The sequence below is a fragment of the Scyliorhinus canicula genome, chromosome 4 (assembly GCF_902713615.1).
Source record: "Scyliorhinus canicula chromosome 4, sScyCan1.1, whole genome shotgun sequence".
Taxonomy (NCBI): Eukaryota; Metazoa; Chordata; class Chondrichthyes; order Carcharhiniformes; family Scyliorhinidae; genus Scyliorhinus; species Scyliorhinus canicula.
Genome location: NC_052149.1, coordinates 156,154,295 through 156,174,711, shown reverse-complemented (window position 1 = coordinate 156,174,711; position 20,417 = coordinate 156,154,295). Strand labels below are relative to the sequence as shown.

General features: G+C 44.1%; 1 protein-coding gene across 4 annotated transcripts in view; it reads right to left on the bottom strand.

The window, feature by feature from the left end:
- Nucleotides 1-19,648, bottom strand: part of LOC119965107 (zinc finger protein 346-like) — a 45,364-nt gene extending 25,716 nt beyond the window's left edge. For 2 of the 4 annotated variants that reach the window (XM_038795412.1, XM_038795413.1), the window contains exons 1-5: nucleotides 19,492-19,648; nucleotides 14,160-14,263; nucleotides 13,365-13,454; nucleotides 7,053-7,239; nucleotides 1,934-2,101 (exon numbers count right to left, since the gene is read on the bottom strand). In XM_038795412.1, the coding sequence (XP_038651340.1) occupies nucleotides 1,934-2,101; nucleotides 7,053-7,239; nucleotides 13,365-13,454; nucleotides 14,160-14,263; nucleotides 19,492-19,576 (634 nt within the window). In that variant the 5' untranslated portion in view covers nucleotides 19,577-19,648. The remainder of the gene's footprint in view (nucleotides 1-1,933; nucleotides 2,102-7,052; nucleotides 7,240-13,364; nucleotides 13,455-14,159; nucleotides 14,264-19,491) is intronic. The other 2 variants (XM_038795414.1, XM_038795415.1) reach the window with 1 other exon arrangement.
- Between the last annotated feature and the right edge of the window lie 769 nt (nucleotides 19,649-20,417).

Sequence of the window (20,417 nt, the reverse complement as noted above, 5' to 3'; positions counted from 1 at the left end):
TTTGGGATGGAGGACAGGTGTGTGAGGTGCGGGAGGGCTAGCAAACCATGTCCAACTATTTTGGGCATGCCTGAAGCTTAGGGGATACTGGCAGGGATTTGTGGATGTCATGTCCACAAGGATATAAACAAGGATAGCGCCGAGTCCAGTGGTGACGATTTTTGGGAGTGTCAGAAGATCTGGGAGTCCAGGGGTCGAGAGAGGCTGACGTTTTGGCCTTGCCTCCTTGGTAGCCCGGAGACGGATACTGTTAGCATGGAGGGACTCGAAGCCCACAAAACAGGGCTTTGGGTTAGCGATATGGCTGGGTTGCTCATATATCCCACAGAAAAAAAATCTACAAATTACTACATTCCATGGGCGGAATTCTCCGCAGCCCATGCGGCCTGGGAGAATCGCGGGAGGGCCCCCGACATTTTTTATGCCCCCCTCGCCATTCTCCGACCCCCCCCCCCTCCGGAAAAATCACTGCTCGCCGTTTTTCACGGCGAACGGCGATTCTCCGACCCGGATGGGCCGAGCGGCCGGCCCTTCACGACGGCGGTAACCACACCTGGTTGCTGTCGTCGTAAAACGGGCGCCAGATACCCGTTTGGGGCATCGAGGGGCCCGATTGGGACGGGAGTACCACGACTGTGCTCGGGAGGGTACAGGCCCACGATCGGTGCCCACCGATCGTCAGGCCAGCATCCAAATCGGACGCACTCTTTCCCCTTCGCCACCCGATAAGATCAAGCCGCCACGTCTTGCCGGGCGGCTGAGGGGAAAGACGGCCACCGCTCATGCGCGGGTTCGTGCCGTCTGCGTGATGACGTCATCCGCGCATGCGCGGCTTGGAGCCGGCCAACCTGCGCATGCGCGGCTGACGTCATATAGACGCCGGCCACGCGCCATTCTCGGTGCGCCGCCTTGTCAAGGCCGCGCCACCGAGAAGTCCGGAGCCCAGCTCCTAGCCCCGCGGATGGGGGTGAATTCGGTGCCGCGAGCGGGCTCTGAGGCCATCGTGAAAGCGGCCGTCTTTCACGACGGCCTTCGCGATTCTCCGCTCCTGCGGAGAATCGCACCCCATATGTTTTCTCAAATCCAAGAGCATTTTTCCTGTTTCACATTATATTGTGTGCATAAAAATGATAATTATGCTTCAACAATGGTAGTTATGCTTTCCTAAGTTGAATACCGCAATTCAAATCTGAACGTTGAAGGCAAATATATTTTATAAAAATAATATAAATTTTCTGAGAAGTTTCCCAGTTTTCTCAGCTGGATTCAGTGAGCAGGTTGTCTGCAGTGAGCAGGGCAGCATGGTAGCATAGCGGAGGGCAGCATGGTAGCATAGTGGTTAGTGCAGTTGCTCTACAGCTCCAGGGTCCCAGGTACAATTCCCGGCTTGGGTCACTGTCTGTGCGGAGTCTGCATGTTCTCCCAGTGTCTGCGTGGTTTTCCTCCGGGTGCTCTGGTTTCCTCCCACAGACCAAAGATGTGCAGGTTAGGTGGATTGGCCATCCTAAATTGTGTTCAAAAAGGATGGGTGGAGTTACTGGGTTATGGGGATAGGGTGGAGCTGTGGGCTTGGGTGGGGTGCTCTTTACAAGGGCCGGTGCAGACTTGATGGACTGAATGGCCTCCTTCTACACTATAAATTCTATGATGAACTCTAGGGGTATAGAATTACAACATTCAATCCAGAAATAAAAATAGCTGATAATCTGAAATAAAAACAGAAAATGGCAGAAATTCACAGCAGTTTTGTCAAAATCTGAAAGAAAGAAAAAGAACTGCTGTTTTGGATGCTTTTTCCCAAATCCTAACATAGGGTTCCTCATAGCAATGTAAACAATATTGAAGCAAATGCTAGGAGACCTGCAGTGCATTCACAATATTTAATCCCTGTTCTATTCACATGTGTATTCGTTTCAACAAGTTGTATACTCACAGTTATAACCAATTTCTTCCAGTTGTTCCACCAACTTTGCTTTTATCTCACGTTTCTTGTGTTTTTTACCCTTTAAGTGTTGTTTGGAACATTCAAATCCTCCAAGAAAAACGTCACACAAATTACAGTAGTTGCCACGGACAGTTGGGTTCTTTGCCTTAGAGGCAGCTGCAGTAAAAAAAACATTTCAAGGTGGTTCAGCGGTTAGCACTGCTGCCTCATGGCGCTGAGGACCCGGATTCAATTCCGGCCTGGCTCACTGTCTGTGTGGAGTTTGCACATTCTCCCAGTGTCTGCGTGGATCTCACCCGCACAACCCAAAGATGTGCAGGGTAGGTGGATTGACCACGTTAAATTGCAACTTAAGTGGAAAAAAAGAATTGGGTGCTCTAAATTTAAAATAAATAAATAAAATCCTCAGATCACATGACATCGACGTCCAAAATGTAAGAAACGATACGAGTACATTATCATTCCTGTGACTAGAAATGTCATTACTGATTTGCAGAGGATTTCTTGAAGTACAAAGGCAAGTTCCAGAACAGGTACTGATTTAAAGATAGGCTGCACGTACAAACTTAGCTACCCTTACTAAGGTGTTCAAATTCCCTTCTGGTCTTTATCCCAACAGCAGAAAGCTCACAATGTCCTTCTATCATGTGTAAAAGGGAAACTACTAAAAGGTACACATATATTGCTCTGTTGTCTGCTGAATGACTGCACTGTTTCATTTTCTCAGTCCTGCTCTTCCTCATTCATATTCCTACCTGCTCCCATTCTCCACTTGACCCACAGTTTATGGAATTACGGCCAGTCTACAAGACCTAAAAAAGTGGCAATCTTCTACCACCCTTAAAACAAATTGAGTCAGTTTGAGTGCAGCAAGCAATAATTTGAGAAAACAAATTATTTGCCAACAGCTAATTTAGGAAAATACATCTCAATTATGTCCAAGATCTCCAGCTCCCCAAGTACAGGGCAATCTCTCAGCATGGCTTAGTTTGCAGCATTTTCACATCATTACAACAAATTGTAGGTTCAAGCCCTACCCCAGGACTGGATACTGATATTCCAGAACAATACTTTTTTTTAAAATAAAAGAGTACTCAATTATTATTTTTTCCAATTAAGGGACAATTTAGCATTGCTAATCCATTTCCCCTACACACTTGGGTTGTGGAGGGTGAGACCCACGCAGACACGGGGAGAATTTGCAAACTCCACATGGACAGTGACCTGGGGCTTATATCGAACCCTGGTCCTCGGCGCCGTGAGGCAGCAGTGCTAACCACTGAGCCACCGTGCCGCCCGTTCCAGAAGAATACTGAGGAAGTGCTGAGGCGTCAGAGATGGCAGCATTCAGATGTGGCAAAGCAATTTTATTGATGGTTCAATTGGACATTAATCATCCATAAGCACTGTTTGAAAAATAGGGAGCACGATCCAATGGCCACGCTGCACTGGAAAAGCAGCTTGCCTGTGGCCGGCGAAAGCCGGGAGACCTCAATGCGATCTCGCGAGACGTTGCGATGTAAATCCTGCCTTTTGTGCGCAGGATCACTTTTTGGCAAATCTACATTAATGTGCATATTCCTGAGGTACCTGAGGCTTTGAGATTCGTCTCCATCACCTCAGAGACCTCAGGCGAGCGACGTTCAGCGCTGATCCTCACAAACTGGGACCAGGCGGAACATCTTCCCAGGGATTACCCTCCCATATTGCGTTTTGGGGCAGGGGAGTTTGAGGATCGTTCCAGGGGCCTCCAAGATCGGGATGCCATTTATAAATGGTGTCTCGATCTCTCATTAGACTGGGGAGTTCTGGTGAGCAGAGCTCCCCACTGCACAAAACGGAGCTGTGGGTGTTCTCCACTATGCGTGCCCCGGTCAGGCCCCTTATACAACAAGAGTTGCATTGAATAGCCAATAGCCATGTGTTTCTTGGCACTGCAAGCGCCGGGAAGCACGCAGCTAAACTCCCTGGCGAGGTGACTTTGTTCCCTTTTGGGAGAATCACGCCCAAGGTGTTTCTCCAGGCATCCTGGTAAACATTTATTTTTCAACCAGCTTAACTAAAAACAGAAAACCTGGTAATTCTGAGTGGATGTTGCTGCAGTAAACATAGCTGCCACAATTTCCCCACATTATTCTTAAAAATAATCAATTTGAGGAGATATTTAAGACTAAAGTGCTGAATAAAAGCAGGACTAGGGTTCCACAGTGGTTAGCACTGCTGCCTCACAGCACCAGGGACCGGGGTTTGATTCCAACCTTGGGTGACTGTGTAGAGTTTGCACATTCTTGCTGTGTCTGCGTGGTTTCTTCTAGGTGCTCCGGTTTCCTCCCACAGTCCAAAGATGTGCAGGTTAGGTGGATTGGCCATGCTTAATTGCCACCAAGTGCGCAAAGGTTAGGTGGGTTTACCGAGATAGAGTGGAGGATTGGGCCTAGGTAGGGTAGTCTTTCAGAGGTCAGCGTAGACTTGATGGGCTGAATGGCCTCCTTCTGCACTGTAGGGATTCTATAATTTAAGGCCGAAATTTTCTGGCGCCACCATGGTGGGGTTCGATGCGAGAGATTCGGCAGCTATGCTGAAAGTCCATTGAGCTTTGGTGGGACACACCGGTGCTATTTTACTTTGTGTTATGAGACTGATTTTGATAACCCAGCTCCCAGTTCTTAATCTATAATATTCCTGATGACCAGACTTTAGACCAATTGATTTTTCTGGGTGTACTTGAAACTTGGTCATTCTAGTTTATCCACTTGATGTTATATTCTGCTAATTTGTTCAATCTCATCCGCTAGCATTATTTGTTCAAAAACCTATGGGTCCCAATCCTTACTTCCTACTTTTGTTTCAGAACACTGTCAATTTGATTGGCTTTCCCACAAATACTTAAAAGAGTTTTGCTCAGTTGCACCGAACTAATCGCTCGAACATACCATCTTGTTGCGGTTAATCTGTTTTCTAGAACACAAAGCCCACAAGATATACTTTTATCCTTGGAATTTCGTAATGGAGTAAACCTCTCCACGTTACTTGATACCTTTACTACTTGAATTCATTCCAGCCGCATAGAAGGTGGCCATTCAGCCAGTCGTGACTGTACCAGCTCTCACCTAGAACTCACCTCGTCTCACTTTCCCAGTCCTTTTTTATCTCTTCAGGTTCTTATCCAATTTTCATTGAAAGCCATGATTGAATCTGCCTTCACCACACTGTCAGCCAATGAATTCCTATCCACTCGCCGCTTAAAATAATTTCCCTTATGTTTCCATTATTTCTTTTGCAAATCACCTTACATCAGCAACCGCTGATTCTCAATCGATATATTTTCTTTGTGTTCTGTCTCAACCCCTCATGATTTTGAACACCTTTTTCAAATTTCTCTTCTTTTTTTAAACCCCAACTTCTCCAATCTATCCACATAACTTCAATTCCTCACCTGAGAACTATTCTCTTCAATTCTTTCTGTACCCTCTCTAAAACCTTTACATCATTCCTAATGTGTGGTGTTCAGAATTGGAGACAATACCCGAGGTCGAACCAGTAATGTATAAAAGCTCATGTTAACTTCCTTGCTTTGCTATTCTATGCCCATGTTTACAAAGCCAGGAATCCAAATGCCTTGTTAACCGTTTTCTCAACCTGTCCTGCCACCATCAATACTTTGTGCACATATCCTGCCAGGTTTGCTGATCCTGCAACCATTTTAGGATGTGCACTTTATTTTATATTGCCTCTTCTTGGTCTTCTATCAAATTATATCACTTAACACTTCTCTGTAATAAGTCTCACCTGTCATGTGCCCGCGCATTCCATCAGTTTTTTTATTTTCTCAAAGTCAATTGTATTATCGTCCTCTCAGTTCACAATACCTCCAAGTTTTGTGTCACCTGCATTCTGAAATAGTGCCCTATACACCCAAGTCTAGGTCATTAAAAAAATTAAGGAAAGGAGTGGTCCTTGTACTGACCCCCAGGGAACTTTGCTGTACATCTCCCTCCAGTCAATAATATAACCATTCTTTCCTGTCACATCCATGCTTCTTCTGTCCCGTTTAAACCATGGGCTTCAGCTTTATCGGGAAACTTTTTAGGTGACACTTCATTGAACATCTTTTGTAATCCATGCATACCACATCAATTGCACTGCTGTCATCAACCCTCTCAGTTATCTTACCAAAAATACTCGAGCATCTTAGTTAATCATGATTTGCCCTTCCTAAATCTGTGCTGACTTTCCTTAATTCATGCAACTAACTGTTAATTTTGTCCAGGATTATACTTTCTGAAAGCTTTTCCACCACCAAGGTTAAACTGACTAGCCTGTAAGTTTGTCCTTGCACCTCTTTTCAAACAAGAGTGGAATATTTGCAATTCCCCAATCCTCTGGCACCACCTCTGTATCTAAGAAGTACAGAAAAAACAGAGTCAGTACCTCTGCAATTTCCACCCCAGCATTCTCCTTTGTGTCTCATCTGGTCCTGGTGACTTATCAACATTAAGGACAGCTAGGCTTTCTGATACCACTATCAATTTTTGGCACATCCAGTATCTTAGCTACCTCCCTTTTCCATATAATTTTGAAAGCATCTTCTTTGATGGTAAAGACAGGCGAGATATTAAGTTATTACCTCTGACATGCCCTCTGACCCCATGATCACATTTTTGGTCCCTAATTAGCATGTCTATATGACATTTAGATTAACTGCCAGACTCTTCTTGTACCCTCTCTCTGTTGTTCTCTGTCAATTTATATTTTTTCATCCAGTCACAACATGTCCAGTTTGACAAAACTTTAAAGCAAAAAAGAAATATCCCTTGGGACCATTTACATTCATAAGAGTAAGGCAGAGTGCAGTTCCTAATTTGGAAGGGTGCTGCAATTTCATATTTTCAGGTTCAAGATGAACATGATCAAAGTAATCCAGAAGCATTTATACATATTTTCTTACCATCGGCCTCTACATTTGTAGAAAATTCCAGCAGTCATTTGGCCACTCTCATGAATGCAAGACGACAGATTGCTGAATACCAGGTAATTTAATAAGATGTTTAGAAATCATGCATACAATTTCAATTATCTAGCATTGACAATAACTAAGATTACTTACCAGAGGATGCTCGGGTAGTTTTTTCTCGTACCAACTTATATTTCAGAGCATGGTTTTTCCCGTGGTAATGCAAGTAGGCAACAGCTGGTGATGTAAAGGTCAAATGACACACACGACAAGTTATATTTCGATCCACTTCTCTATTGCGACAAGCCATATTTCGATCCACTTCTCTATTGCGACTGTCCTGTTGAAAAGTTCAAAAATGACTGATTACGTTAAATAAAGCACATCTCAAAGCTCGATCTGAATTGGGTTAATTTGTGAAACAAGCAAATACATACAGACTGATTTATTTTACATTTAAGCACATACACACAAAACAGGAGACAGTTATATACATTGTAGATAGATGGACTTTAAAGCAAAATGATGGATCAGCTGAGATTGATTACCTGTAATTGCTGTGGCACACTGCGAAACATGTGCCAAGACACTATTTTAGAGCGAACACACTAATTACAAATTGTCAGTCAACCTTTAGCCTCAGTAACTAACACCTACTCAATGACTTATTTACAGCTCATCAACTGTTACCTGCCATGAATCTGCTTTATCTTATAGAAAATAACTCCGTTTCAGTTTAATAAAAACTCTTTAGTTTTCTAAACAGACTGCCAACAGAAATTTTTTCACGGCAAACGGCGATTCTCCGAGGCCGATGGGCCGGCCGTTTACGACCGTTTGGGGCTTCTAGCGCCCGTTTCACGACGGTGACGAACAGGTGTGGTTGCCGCCGTCGTAGAAAGGTCGTAAACGGCCGGCCCATCGGCCTCGGAGAATCGCCGTTTGCCGTGAAAAAATTTCTGTTGGCAGTCTGTTTAGAAAACTAAAGAGTTTTTATTAAACTGAAACGGAGTTATTTTCTATAAGATAAAGCAGATTCATGGCAGGTAACAGTTGATGAGCTGTAAATAAGTCATTGAGTAGGTGTTAGTTACTGAGGCCAAAGGTTGACTGACAATTTGTAATTAGTGTGTTCGCTCTAAAAGAGTGTCTTGGCACATGTTTCGCAGTGTGCCACAGCAATTACAGGTAATCAATCTCAGCTGATCCATCATTTTGCTTTAAAGTCCATCTATCTACAATGTATATAACTGTCTCCTGTTTTGTGTGTATGTGCTTAAATGTAAAATAAATCAGTCTGGGGCTTCTAGGTGCCCGGTTGGCACGGCAGTACCACAGCCGTGCCAAGGAGGGCAAAGACCCGCGATCGGTGCCCACCGATTGTCGGGCCTGCGTCCGTAACGGACACACTATTTTCCCTCCGCCGCCCCGCAAGATCAAGCCGCCACGTCTTGTGGGGCGGCTGAGGGAAAAGACGGCTCCGTGCATGTGTGGGTCGGAGCCGTCTGCATGATGATGTCAGCCGCGCATGCACAGGTTGGAGCCGTCCAACCTGCCCATGCGCGGCTGACGTCATACAGGCGCCAGCCGCGCGTCATTCTTGGAGCGCGGCCTTGACGACGGTCGTCAAGGCCGCGCCACCGAGACCCCCGGGGCCCCGCCCCTAGCCCCGATGGGGCGGGAGAATCGGATCCCGGGAGGGGACGCGGAGGCTGCCGTGGGTGACGGCCTCTTCCACGGCAGCCTTCCCGATTCTCCGCCGTTGTGGAGAATCATGCCCACTGAGTCTCAACTAGTCCATCTGTTTGCATCTACTTATGATGGGTATAAAGATGGCTTATGTTTTGTGAGAATATATATAATAGTTTGTGGATATGAATACATGTTTGCATAAAAATATATATATGAAACGGATTTCTCTCTTTATTCTTAAGTTTTAATGGACAGTTGTGGAGTCCTTCAAAGAGAACATAGTTCAGGTATAAAGACACATTTCAAGGAGGAGCAAAGGAAGGTGATTCCAAAGCTCGAGCTTCTTGTATAACTAAGGATATGCGGGCTGGTTTAGCACAGTGGGCTAAACAGTTGGCTTGTAATGCAGAACAAGGCCAGCAGCGCGGCTTCAATTCCCGTACCAGCCTCCCTGAACAGGCGCCGGAATGCGGCGACTAGGGGCTTTTCACAGTAATTTCATTGAAGCCTACTTGTGACAATAAGCGATTATTATATTATGCTATATAGAGTAAGAAGGTTTATGATAAATATTTGAATCATAATTCCATAGAGAAGAAAGATCATTATAAAAAATACCAAGAACGGATATAAGGGGGGCAAAGTGAATGTATGAGATAGATTGGTGAGTAACATAAATGGGAACTTTTATAAACATACAATAAGAGTAGTTGATGTATTAAGGATCAAAAGGAGATCATCCTGGTGAGGCAAAGGGCATAAATGAGGTATTAAATGAATATTTTAAATCTGCCTTCATTAAAAAGAATTACGCCAATGTCATAGTAAATGAGGCAGTAGAGGAATTGCATAGAAAAATAAGACATTTGAAAGACTGGTAGTGCTCCAAGTAGAACAACCATTCAATCGCAAAGTCATGCATCCTGAAATGCCAAGGGATGAAAAACCGACATTGCAGAAGCTCTGGCCACAATCTTCCAATCCTCCTTTGATGCAAAAATGATACCAGAGGATTTCCATTGTTGGATTAACCCAGCAACTACAGACCAGGAAGGAATACCAATCGGTGCCTGTTAAAATACAGAGAGACAGACAGAAAACTGGAAAGGGAAGAGTTGGAGAACGAAGGTGGTCAACAAGCTCAGTTGGACAGTTGGATTCCTGAGCGGTGGGTTAGCTCATTTAGGACTACTGCTGCTGTTTTTTTCCATTACAGAGTGATTGAACGCCCAGACTCAGCCATGCCATGTGAAGGTAGGCAGTTTCATAGATCCACACTCCCACAACCAACGCAAATGGAGAGCTCAGAAGCTACCGGTAAAAAGTGTGTCATAGAATTTACAGTGCAGAAGGCCATTCGGCCCATCGAGTCTGCACCAGCCATCGGAAAGAGCTACCTACACCTACACCTTCACCCTAGCCCCTCACCTCCACCCTATCCCCGTAACCCCACCTAATCGTTTTTTTATGACACTAAGGGCAATTTAGCATCGCCAATCCACCTAACCTGCACATCTTTGGACTGTTGGAGGAAACCGGAGCACCCGGGAGGAAACCCACGCAGACATGAGGAGAACGTGCAGACTCTGCATAGACAGTGACCCAAGTCGGGAATCGAACCTGGAACCTTGGAGCTGTGAAGCAACTGTTCTTCCTTGAGCTTATTCCATTATTCAAACGTCACGACCTATCTTCTACCTCAACTTCACCTTTGCGCACAATCCCCATATATCTTAATACCCAAAAATGTAATTAACTTTTATCTTAAATATTTAGCCCACAACAAAGCATTCAGAACCTTGAGCCAGAAAGTTCCAAAGATTTACAACCCTTTGAGTGAACAAATTTCTCATCTTTTTCTGAAACTGCGAGCCCTAGTTCTAGATGAATAGAAATACCCTTTCAGGATCTATCCTATCAAAGCACCTTAAGAATTTTACATGCTTAAACAAGATCACCTTCCATTCTCCTAAATTCTAGGGAACATCGTCCTAGGCAACTCAAACTCACACCAGGATTCTGTCTAGTGCACCTCCATTGCAGTCCCTGGAGGGAAAGAATATCCTTGCTTGGGCAAGACAGCCAATTGTGAACAGCATCACACCTGTGACCTCATCAAGACCCTATATGCTTACAATAAGCTTCTTTATGGAACAAGGTCAAAATTATATTTGTGCTCATAGTTGCTTGCTGTATCTACATATTATTTTTTTGTGGTTCATATGCAAGGACTCCCAGGTCCCTTTGAATGCCAATATTTCCCCATCTCAACCATTTAAACATATTCTGCTTTTCTATTTTTCCCCCCACAAAGTGGATAACTCAACACTCTCCCACATTTCACTTACACCTTGTTGTCCACTCATTTGGTCTATGTACCTTTGAAGCTTCTTTGCATTCTCCTCAGTGTACTTTCCTACCAAGCTTTGTATTGTCAACAAGTTTGGATACGTTACATTCAATGCTCTCATCTCAAGAATCCACAATTGCTTTTACTGAATTCTTCTTTTTGAGATACTTAGAGAAGTTCAATTAATAAATATATTTTTAAAATGAAGCCAACACAGGTGGATTAAGTTGAGATGCAGATGGGCTATTGAATGGCAGAACAGAAAGACAACAAACAGAAGAGCTTATTCCTGTTACAACAGCTCAAAGTTATTCCAACCACACAGGAGCAAAGAAGTTTGGATAATGGTACTTTTCGGGCCTGCAGATGTTCAAAGCTACGTCACCTGGACTAAAACTAATCAAAACAGCAATAACGCCGGCACACCATCCAGCATCTTAAAACATCACTCCCTCTACCACTGACACACATACAAGTCCATTGTGTAGACAATTGCATGTGCAAAATCAGAGCTGCATGGAAACTGTGAAGAATAAGCTACGTTCTTGAAGGAAAGGAACGGAATTCTTCACAATAAAAATCAGAGCTTCAAAGAAGTGAAACTGAAGCCAGAGTGGACTGCCTATAAAAATCTGAGATTAATCTATGTTGTATCTGCTAGTTGAAGTGTAATTTATAGTTCGTACCAAACATTAATTACTTGTTAATTTAGGTTTAAATTCTTGTGAAAAGTTACAAAAGGCGAAATCTTGTTCAGTAATTGTTTAATTTGGGGCTCATTGGGTAAATCTGGTTCTTTTGGTTTAACAGATTCCTATGGGAATTATTACAGTAGGAAGAACAGAAAAGTAAATTGGCTTTTAAATGGTGAGACTGCAGAATGCTGTGGTTCAAAGGAATCTGGTGGCTCTCATACATGAACCACAAGTGTTAGCACACAAAACCAGCAAGTAACCAGAAACGCAAATAGAATGATGGTCTTTCCATTTACAAGGAGGTTGGAGTATAAAACTAGGGAAGTCTTGCTACAGCTATATAAAGTGCTGGCGAGACCGCACCTAGAATACTGCATACAGTTTTGGTCCCCTTATTTCAGGAGGGATATACTTCCATTGTAGAAAGTTCAGAGGATCACTGGGGATGAAGGGGCTTTTCTTATGGAGAAAAGTTAAGCAGGTTATGCCTATATTTATTGGAATTTAGAAGAATGACGGATGATCTTATTGAAATATATTGTGAAGGAAGTTAACAGGCGAGATGTCAAGAGGATGAGGCATTTAGAACAAGGGGGAAGAGTTCCAGATAGGGAGTCTCTCATTTAAGACAATGATGAGGAATATCTTTCTGAGGGTGAGGGTCATTAATCTTGGGAATTTCTATCCCAGAGATCAGTGAATATATTAGACAGAATATATTCTACGGGGGAATCAAGAGTTTGGGGGGGGGGGGGGCAGGTAGGATAGTGGATCGGAGGCCACGATCACATCAGCCATGATCGTTTTAAACAGCAGAGCTTGTTCAAGGGGTCATATGGCCTACACCTGCTCCAATTTCATATATTCATAAATGAAATTTAATCTATAGAAGTGTGAAGTGATTAAGGGATTAAGTTTGGTAAGAATTTTAATGTACGGCCAGAAACTGCCAAATTTGGGGTGCACATTAACAAATCTTTGACGGTGGCAGAACAAGATGTAACAACTGTTAAAGGGCATATGGGATCTATAGCTTTATAGAGGCATTAAACACAAGTGCTAGGAAATTATGCTAAATCTTTATAACTCAAGTGTCCAAAGCTTATGGGGTTATGGGGATAGGGTGGGAGAGTGGGCCGAGGTTAGGATGCTCTTTCGGAGGGTCGGTGCAGACTTGATGAGCCAAATAGGTTCCTTCTGCACTGTAGGAATTTTATGAAACGCTCATACGTTTGTCAAAATAAACAAACATTACTTGAATAGCCTTTTATTGGCAGCATGGTGGCACAGTGGTTGGCACTGCTTGCTCTCGGCTCCAGGGACCCGGGTTCAATTCCGGCCTCTGTTTGTGTGGAGTTTGCACTTTCTCCCAGTGTCTGCGTGGGATTCCTCCGGATTCCTCTCAAAGTCAACAAAAGTGCAGGTTAGGTGAATTGGCCATGTTAAATTTCCCCATGGTGTCCAAAAGGTTAGGTGGGGTTACTGGGTTACGGAGATAGTGTGGAGACATGGGCTTAATAAGGTGCTCTTTCTAAGGGCCAGTGCAGATTAGATGGGCCAAATGACTTCCTTTTGCACTGTAGGAATTCTTTGATTCCTGATTAGGCCCCATGTGAGTATTATATTCAACTCTAGGTATTACACTTTGTCAAGACAAAAGAGACGATGCAAGGGCCAACACATACCTCCTTCTGTGCTCTTTACATTCTATGATTAAAAGAAACTTACAGTGGAATGCTTTTTTCTTCTTTGGGCGACTGGTTCACCATCCTGATGGAGCTCCTCATAGCGACGTACGGTTTTTGCATGTTTCTTGCTCTGTGGATCACAGCAGAACTTCAGTGATTTGACAGCCTGAGATTACCCACAACTTTGAACTATTAACACATTATACAACTGCGAAATGGTGAAAAGGTTTGCATAAAAAACCTTTTGGGTTATTGCCCAGATTAAAAATGCTACTTTCAGGGCAGAAGCTGTGAGACATAACCTTCATGGCAAAGATGCACACCACAATGAAATGGCTACAACTAATTTTATACTCTTTTAATTCAGACAAAGGGATCACATTTATTATGATCATGTTTATTAATTTTATCTTTTGAAGATTTTAGTTTCTTTTGGGATATTTCAAAATTTTGCTATAACCATCATAATACATTGACACATCAGTATTAAATTTCAATTTAGCAGCCCATAATCTCTACCCAGCAAGTTCCAGTATTTCTCCCAATCATCTCACATGCAACATTTTTATTCTCAAGGAAGCTTGCATCAACTTGGCTAGTTCTTCTAGTAACTGGTTAAAGTAATGAAAAGGGAGAAGAAGTAACGCAATAGTCAGTACAAATTAACCTGAGATTTTCATAGTCCTGAACGGCTCTAGTGTAGCAGATAGTACAATTACTCAATAACCAATAAGGGTCTTTCTGCTATGATTTTTAAATCTTGCACCTGGCATTCATGCTCAGCATGCACTAATCACACCAGACTCATGTTGACATAGGTCTGCCACTTTATTACCTGGTAATGCGATAGTCTCTGGACCTCTGAAACCAGCACAGCTTTACACACTTTGCAGTAAGTGTCCGTGTAGAGCTCACTATTTCCTCCGATGATCTTTTGTACTGTAAAAGCAAACCAAAGAACTAACACAAAATATTAGAGATCCTGACATCTTGCAGTAATTGCCTCCTTTAAACAAGTGCATTAGATTTCACTATTTTGCCTAGTGTGTAGAATAGACATCCTCAGATACAATGAACTTTCGATAGCTACATATATTCTATAATAAAGCACTACATCGCCTCTCAGCTTGATATTTTTTCGATTTAAAAATAAAATTTAACACTGCCATTTGTAGGACTCCATATATTGAGGTAATATCTCCAACATGACATTTTTTTAAATCAGTGGGATGACAACAATGGGACACAACTGAACCTTAGAGTCAGTCCGACCCATTTCCATTTTCAAAATGAAGAGACTAAAGAAATAGTTTGGTACAGTCCAAAATTACTCCAACCTGTCCCTATTGTGTCAATTTTTTAAATACTTGTAGGTCATTAAGCTGGCCATTAAATGTCCTGAAATGCTTGTAGTATTTGGAGGCTAAATCCCCATTACTGGAGTCATTAGTTTCCTGTCAAGCAAGCAGTACAGGTCAAGTTTGTAATCTTCAGACTAACAACATTGTTTTGTACCATTGCTTAGAATAATCAATAAAATTGTAAGAAAATTCCAAAGAATATCAAAAAGTCAAATCACAGAAAATCCAACCAAATTTTATAATGATGTACATTTACTAAGCATGGAAGAAGGCTGAATCAAATTCAGGACTGCATCTCAGACTTCAAAATACACTAAAGGTGAAATAAAAGTGGTCCATCATTTCCATAAATATGCTTTGCACAGAAGTCAGTCTTTGGATGGAAAGATTAAAATGTAGTGGGCGGGGACTTCCGGTGGCAGCTACGAGGGAGTAAGTCGCACATTTGGTAGCTTCTATTTGGCTGGACTTTTGGACCTTTTTCCCCGACTTTTTTGCAGTTTCGAGTACTGGCTTTGAAGGCGCAGATAATTTGGTACTGGATCCACACATTGGTGTTTGGAATGGGGAACCCCAAGGGATTAAAAAGGAAGAAATAAGAAGATAAGCAAGGGCTGGGTGGAGGTTGCGGCTGAAGACAATATGGCTGATGTTCAGACCCCTGCTGCGACGGCCCAACCATCAACACAGAAGCTGATGCAGATCATCCAAGAGGGCTTTGCTGGACAGAAACAAGATTGTCTTGACCCGATAAAGGAATCGATCGGCTGGAGCGCAGGCTGGATGTCCAGGATCGGACGATTCAGAAGCAGGAGAAAGCTCTGGCAGACCAGGAGGAGCACCAAACGGTGGTTGAGCTGGAGGTGGGGATGCTGAAGGATCAGCAAAAAAGGTTGCTGGAAAAGATAGAAGACCTGGAGAATAGAGCTCGCCGGCAGAACTTAAGAATTGTTGGTCTCATAGAAGGGGCTGATGCTGGCACGTTTGTGGCGAGTATGTTTCAGAAGCTTCTGGGGGAGGGGTTTTTCCCCAAACATTGGCGGTGGACAGTGCGAGGGTGAGGAATCCGCGGCCGGGGGATTCCCCCAAGGGAGATGGTGGTCCGGTTGCACAGGTTTTTGAACAAGGAGTGGGTTCTCCGGTGAGCCAAGCATATGCGGAGCTGCAAATGGGACAACAGCATTTTGCCGGTCTATCAGGATCTGAACGTGGAAGTGGCCAGAAGGAGAGCAGGCTTCAATCAAGTTAAGGTGATCCTGTTTAAGAAGAAGGTGAAAATTGGGTGTCTTTGGGTTACGCACCAGCACCATTATTTTGAGTGGCCCGAAGACTCTGCCAAGAAGAAAGGGCTGGTGCTGAACTGAGGCCTTTTTGTTTTAAGTTGTAACTTTTCTGAGTGATGTTTATACGTTTTGATTGTCGTTTTTCTTCTGCAGTTGAGTTTGGGCGAAGGTGGGGGGGGGGGGGGAAGAAGTAAAAAGTGCTTCAGTTTCCATGGGTTTTCGGTGTTTTGGTGGGGGTGGGGGTGGCTGGTGGGATTTTTACTTTTTATTACTTTGATTTGCACTATTGGGGGGGGGGGGGGGGGGGGGTTCTTGGTGGGGTTTTTCGTTCGAGGTTGCCTCCTATGGATATTGGGTGATTAATTGGGATCGGTTTGATGAGGGAAGAGGTTTTGATGGGCGGGGGGGGGGGGGGGGGGGTTAACCTACAGCGCCACTGTGCTCCCCTATTCCAATACACTCCTGACCAGCCTCCAGTAAATGCTGGCCTAGCCAGTGACGCCCACAATTTGCAAATTCATTTTTTTAAATGACCAAATGTTTGGTCTATAAGTGATTTTAAGATATATCTTAAAGAAAAGAGAGGTGAACTGGATTATGGTGCAGAGGCATTGGGAGAGGATGGTTTGGTTAATCATACAGGTAGGTTGTAACGGATGAAAAGTGGGTAGTTTGCATTTGTCACAAACTTGGATGTTACTGTGGTAAGGACTGCTTCAATATTTTGGAAGAGGCAGTGACTTGATTGGGGATTTAAACATGGAATTCAGAAAATGATGGGCACAGATTTGGGAGGTGACAACACATTCATGGACTTTGGAGAGAAAAGGAGACCTTGGAGATGACACACGGTAATAGGATCGTGGTTGATTTTCTTGCAGAGGGGGTAATGATTGCAAAAATGAAAGTGATGACACTACCCGTTGGAGGGAGCTAGGGAATCAAAAGGTTGAGGCGAGGGTGTGATTGAACAGATTCGTAGCTAAACTTGTTTGAGTTACCAGGTATGTGGGCTATGCACCCCAGTGTCTGATGGCTCATATCAAAAGCATGTCCCAGCCGCAGTTCACATCGTACAAGGAACAGACCGTAGCCAACTAGCCCATTCTTGCAAAATACAGTGTCCAACCTTAGATGTGATTCCACGACTGAACAGCATTTGCTAAATGATCCAGGGTGCTAAGAATAATGATGACAACCAATTTAAGATTGTCAACTGGGCTTGCGCTATGGCCATTTCATGTACTGGAAGCTATATATATTAATGCATAGGACCCTGTTCTTTGCAGTCAGAAAGAACATGGACACACATTGTGCCTGTAGCTGAACAAAAATAGTGACAGCCATTTTCTCATTTATTCCACTGGCAGTGCCCTGGATTAATTTTGAATAATGTGTGTTGTGTTATCGGTCAGGGTTTAGAGAACCCCAAAGTGTATCAAGGAGTTCACCTGACCCACAACTTTTAATAGATTATGGTATGGGGAGCACACGGCCCACTCTACAGGTGCGGTACAGCAGAAATGGAAAAGTATTTTTTAAAGCAAAAAAATTCTATGAACTCAAGTGAAACTTTTTAAAACATACAGTGAACATCTTAACAATCATTAATTAAAATATAACCCCCAAAAGAATACACTAATCCTTAAGCTGTCCTTTTAACATCCTAAGACTTAAAAACAACTTTAAACAGAAGCACATCAGGTTAAAGTCATTACTGAGAGCAGTTATTAGTTTTAAATCACCAAAGGATTGATGTACAGTTTTTAGATTACAGAGAGAGACTAATACCCCTTCTGGCTGTGGCTGCAGCTATCCAGCTCTGAAAATTAAACTAAAACATACCCTGAAGCAAACAGCCTAAAACAAAAGTTAAAAACTGACAGACAGCCCAGCTCCACTCTGACATCACTGATAACTACCTATTTCTTAAAGGTACTCTCACATGACAATTGGAATAACCAGGTCCAAAAGGAACAAAGGCACAATCCTGGGGTTGGGTGGGGTTACAGGGATAGGTTGGAAGCTTAAGTAGGGTGCTCTTTCAAAGGCCCGTGCAGACTCGATGGGCCTCCTTCTGCAGTAAATTCTATGATATCATAAACCTTACATTTTGTTCTTTCCTGTTCCCCTCTCACCGTTCTTCCCTAATACACTCTTCCCTAACATATTGCAGCTACTGGAGATCTGAAAACAGAAAATGCTGGCACACACTTCTGACTTCACCCCTTACTTTCTTCCCAGAATCATGATAGATCGCCTAGTCCTTATCCCACCAGCTTCTGTATTCAATGAATCATCTTCCACCACTTCTGACCACCACTGTGATGCCACCACCAAACACATCTTCCCCTTCTCTCCCCTCTCAACACCAAAGGAACCATTCTCTCTGCAAACCTAGTCCATTCCTCTGCAGACCCACCCATTCCTTCAACACCTTTCTATGCATGTGCAACATCTGCCATTTTACCTCCTCGCTTCTCACTACCCACAGTGCCAAACACTCCTTCCAAATAAATTCAAAATTTACTTAGTTTTCACTTACTATATTGCATTTGCTGCTCACAAGAGGTCCCTTCAAACACAGACTGGGTGACCGCTTTTAGTCCTGTAGCATCCTGCTGCTGTTCACTTCAATTTTCAACCTTGTTCCCACCTGCTCAGGTGCCAATGAAGCTCAACCCAAACTTGAGCAATAGCACTCCTTAGCTTTGCATCTTGTATTTATTTATTCTACCCACTTTCACTTTGGTTCCTGAATCATCAAACCGTTGAATTTTCCTGCCATCCAGCCTAACATAAAACAACAGAACTTCCCGTGTGTTGTTCTTCTCCCCTTGCACTTGCTCAAAATCCATTACATTACTATCTTTTTTCAGTTTTGATGAAGGGTCACCAACCTGGCATTTCTCTCCAGACGCTGCCTGGCCTGATGAGTATTTCCAGCATTTTTTAAATTTTAAACTGAGAGTCTGTCAGCATCTCTCAGCTTTTGTAAATGCTGGAAATATTCAGGTCCTGCATGAGTGTTTGACAGAGTTTTTATTTCTGTCTAATTCCCTGATTTTGTGCTGATTATAAATTATTACTCTCATCCCCCCCCCCCCCCCCCCCCCCCACCCCCCACCCCCACCAAACCAGAACTCACTCAAGCCCATCCATCTGAAATAAAATGTGCACAGATGTTGCAGATCTTTTTTAAATGGTAGCTGCTCCCGAACGCGGAGCACCCGGAGCTTGAGCTTCATCTTCATTCAGCAGCCCCCACCCCAAAAAAAATATTTCCAAAGCAAGGAGGGAGGGGAGATCTCCAGCAGGAGGTCAGGTATTGATGCGCCAATTCACAAATCTCGATCACTGCGAGTGAGGGCCGAATGCAAGAGCTTGTAGCCGGGGTGGGGAATTAGCCCTCGCCGTTACCCACCTACGTCTCAATAAACTGAATGCGGGACTCTCCCCATCACTGATCGGCGCCCCCGCCGTGTGCTGCGTTCTATCCTGGATGCGCTTGGGCCGTGCTTACCAGCCTCCTTGCCAGCGGAGTCGTCCTGAGCGCCGGCCGCATTGATGTTTTCCGTCGGCTGAATAACCTTTCGCTCCGCCGCCATAGCTCCAAGTCCCAGCACTCCAAGTCCCCCTCCCCCTCCCCCTCGGACGGACTGCGCGATCTCGCGCGAACACAGTCGGGCGGCGTCAGATCTCGCCCTCCGCTTCCAGAAGGTTCGTGCCCGCGACGTCAGGTGGGGGTTGTCATGGGAACCGGCCGGGCCCGCCCTGGAGCCGCCCAGGTGAGAACGTGTTGCCCGAATGTGGAGATGCCGGCGTTGGACTGCGGTGAGCACATTAAGAGGTCTGAAAACACCAGTGTCCAACAACACTCGGGATTCACCCGAGGAAGGAGCTACCCTCCGAAAGCTAGTGATTGGAAACAAACCTGTCGGTGGACTTTAACCTGGCTTTGTCAGGCGTCTTACTGTGTTCACCCAAAGCACAGATGTCTTTGACAGCTGCTGTTAGCGTCCTGCCCCCCTTGCTAGCTCCCAGAGCAGCCATGCGATTTTCAGACACATTTACGGTGCAGAAGGAGGGTATGTGGCCCGTCGTGTCTACCCTGCAGAGACCAAATAAAAATAGCCAGAGGTCGACACTTGACAGGAAAGCATCTGGAAAATTCCTCTCTGCTGTTTAAAGGTCCAGCAGATGCTCTTCACCGCACTCAACCATCCACCAACATTGTTTATGCTATTAACCCCCAAGTCTCCTAGGTGCAGTGGATGTCCAAAAAGACTTGGGGGTTCAAGATGCTTAAAATGCCACGAACAAGTGCAGAAAATAATCAAAAAGGCTAATGGAAAGTTAGCCGTTATATCTAGAGGATTGGAGTATAAAGACACAGAAATTATGCTGCAGCTATACAAAACCACGGTTAGAGTACTGCGAGCAGTTCTG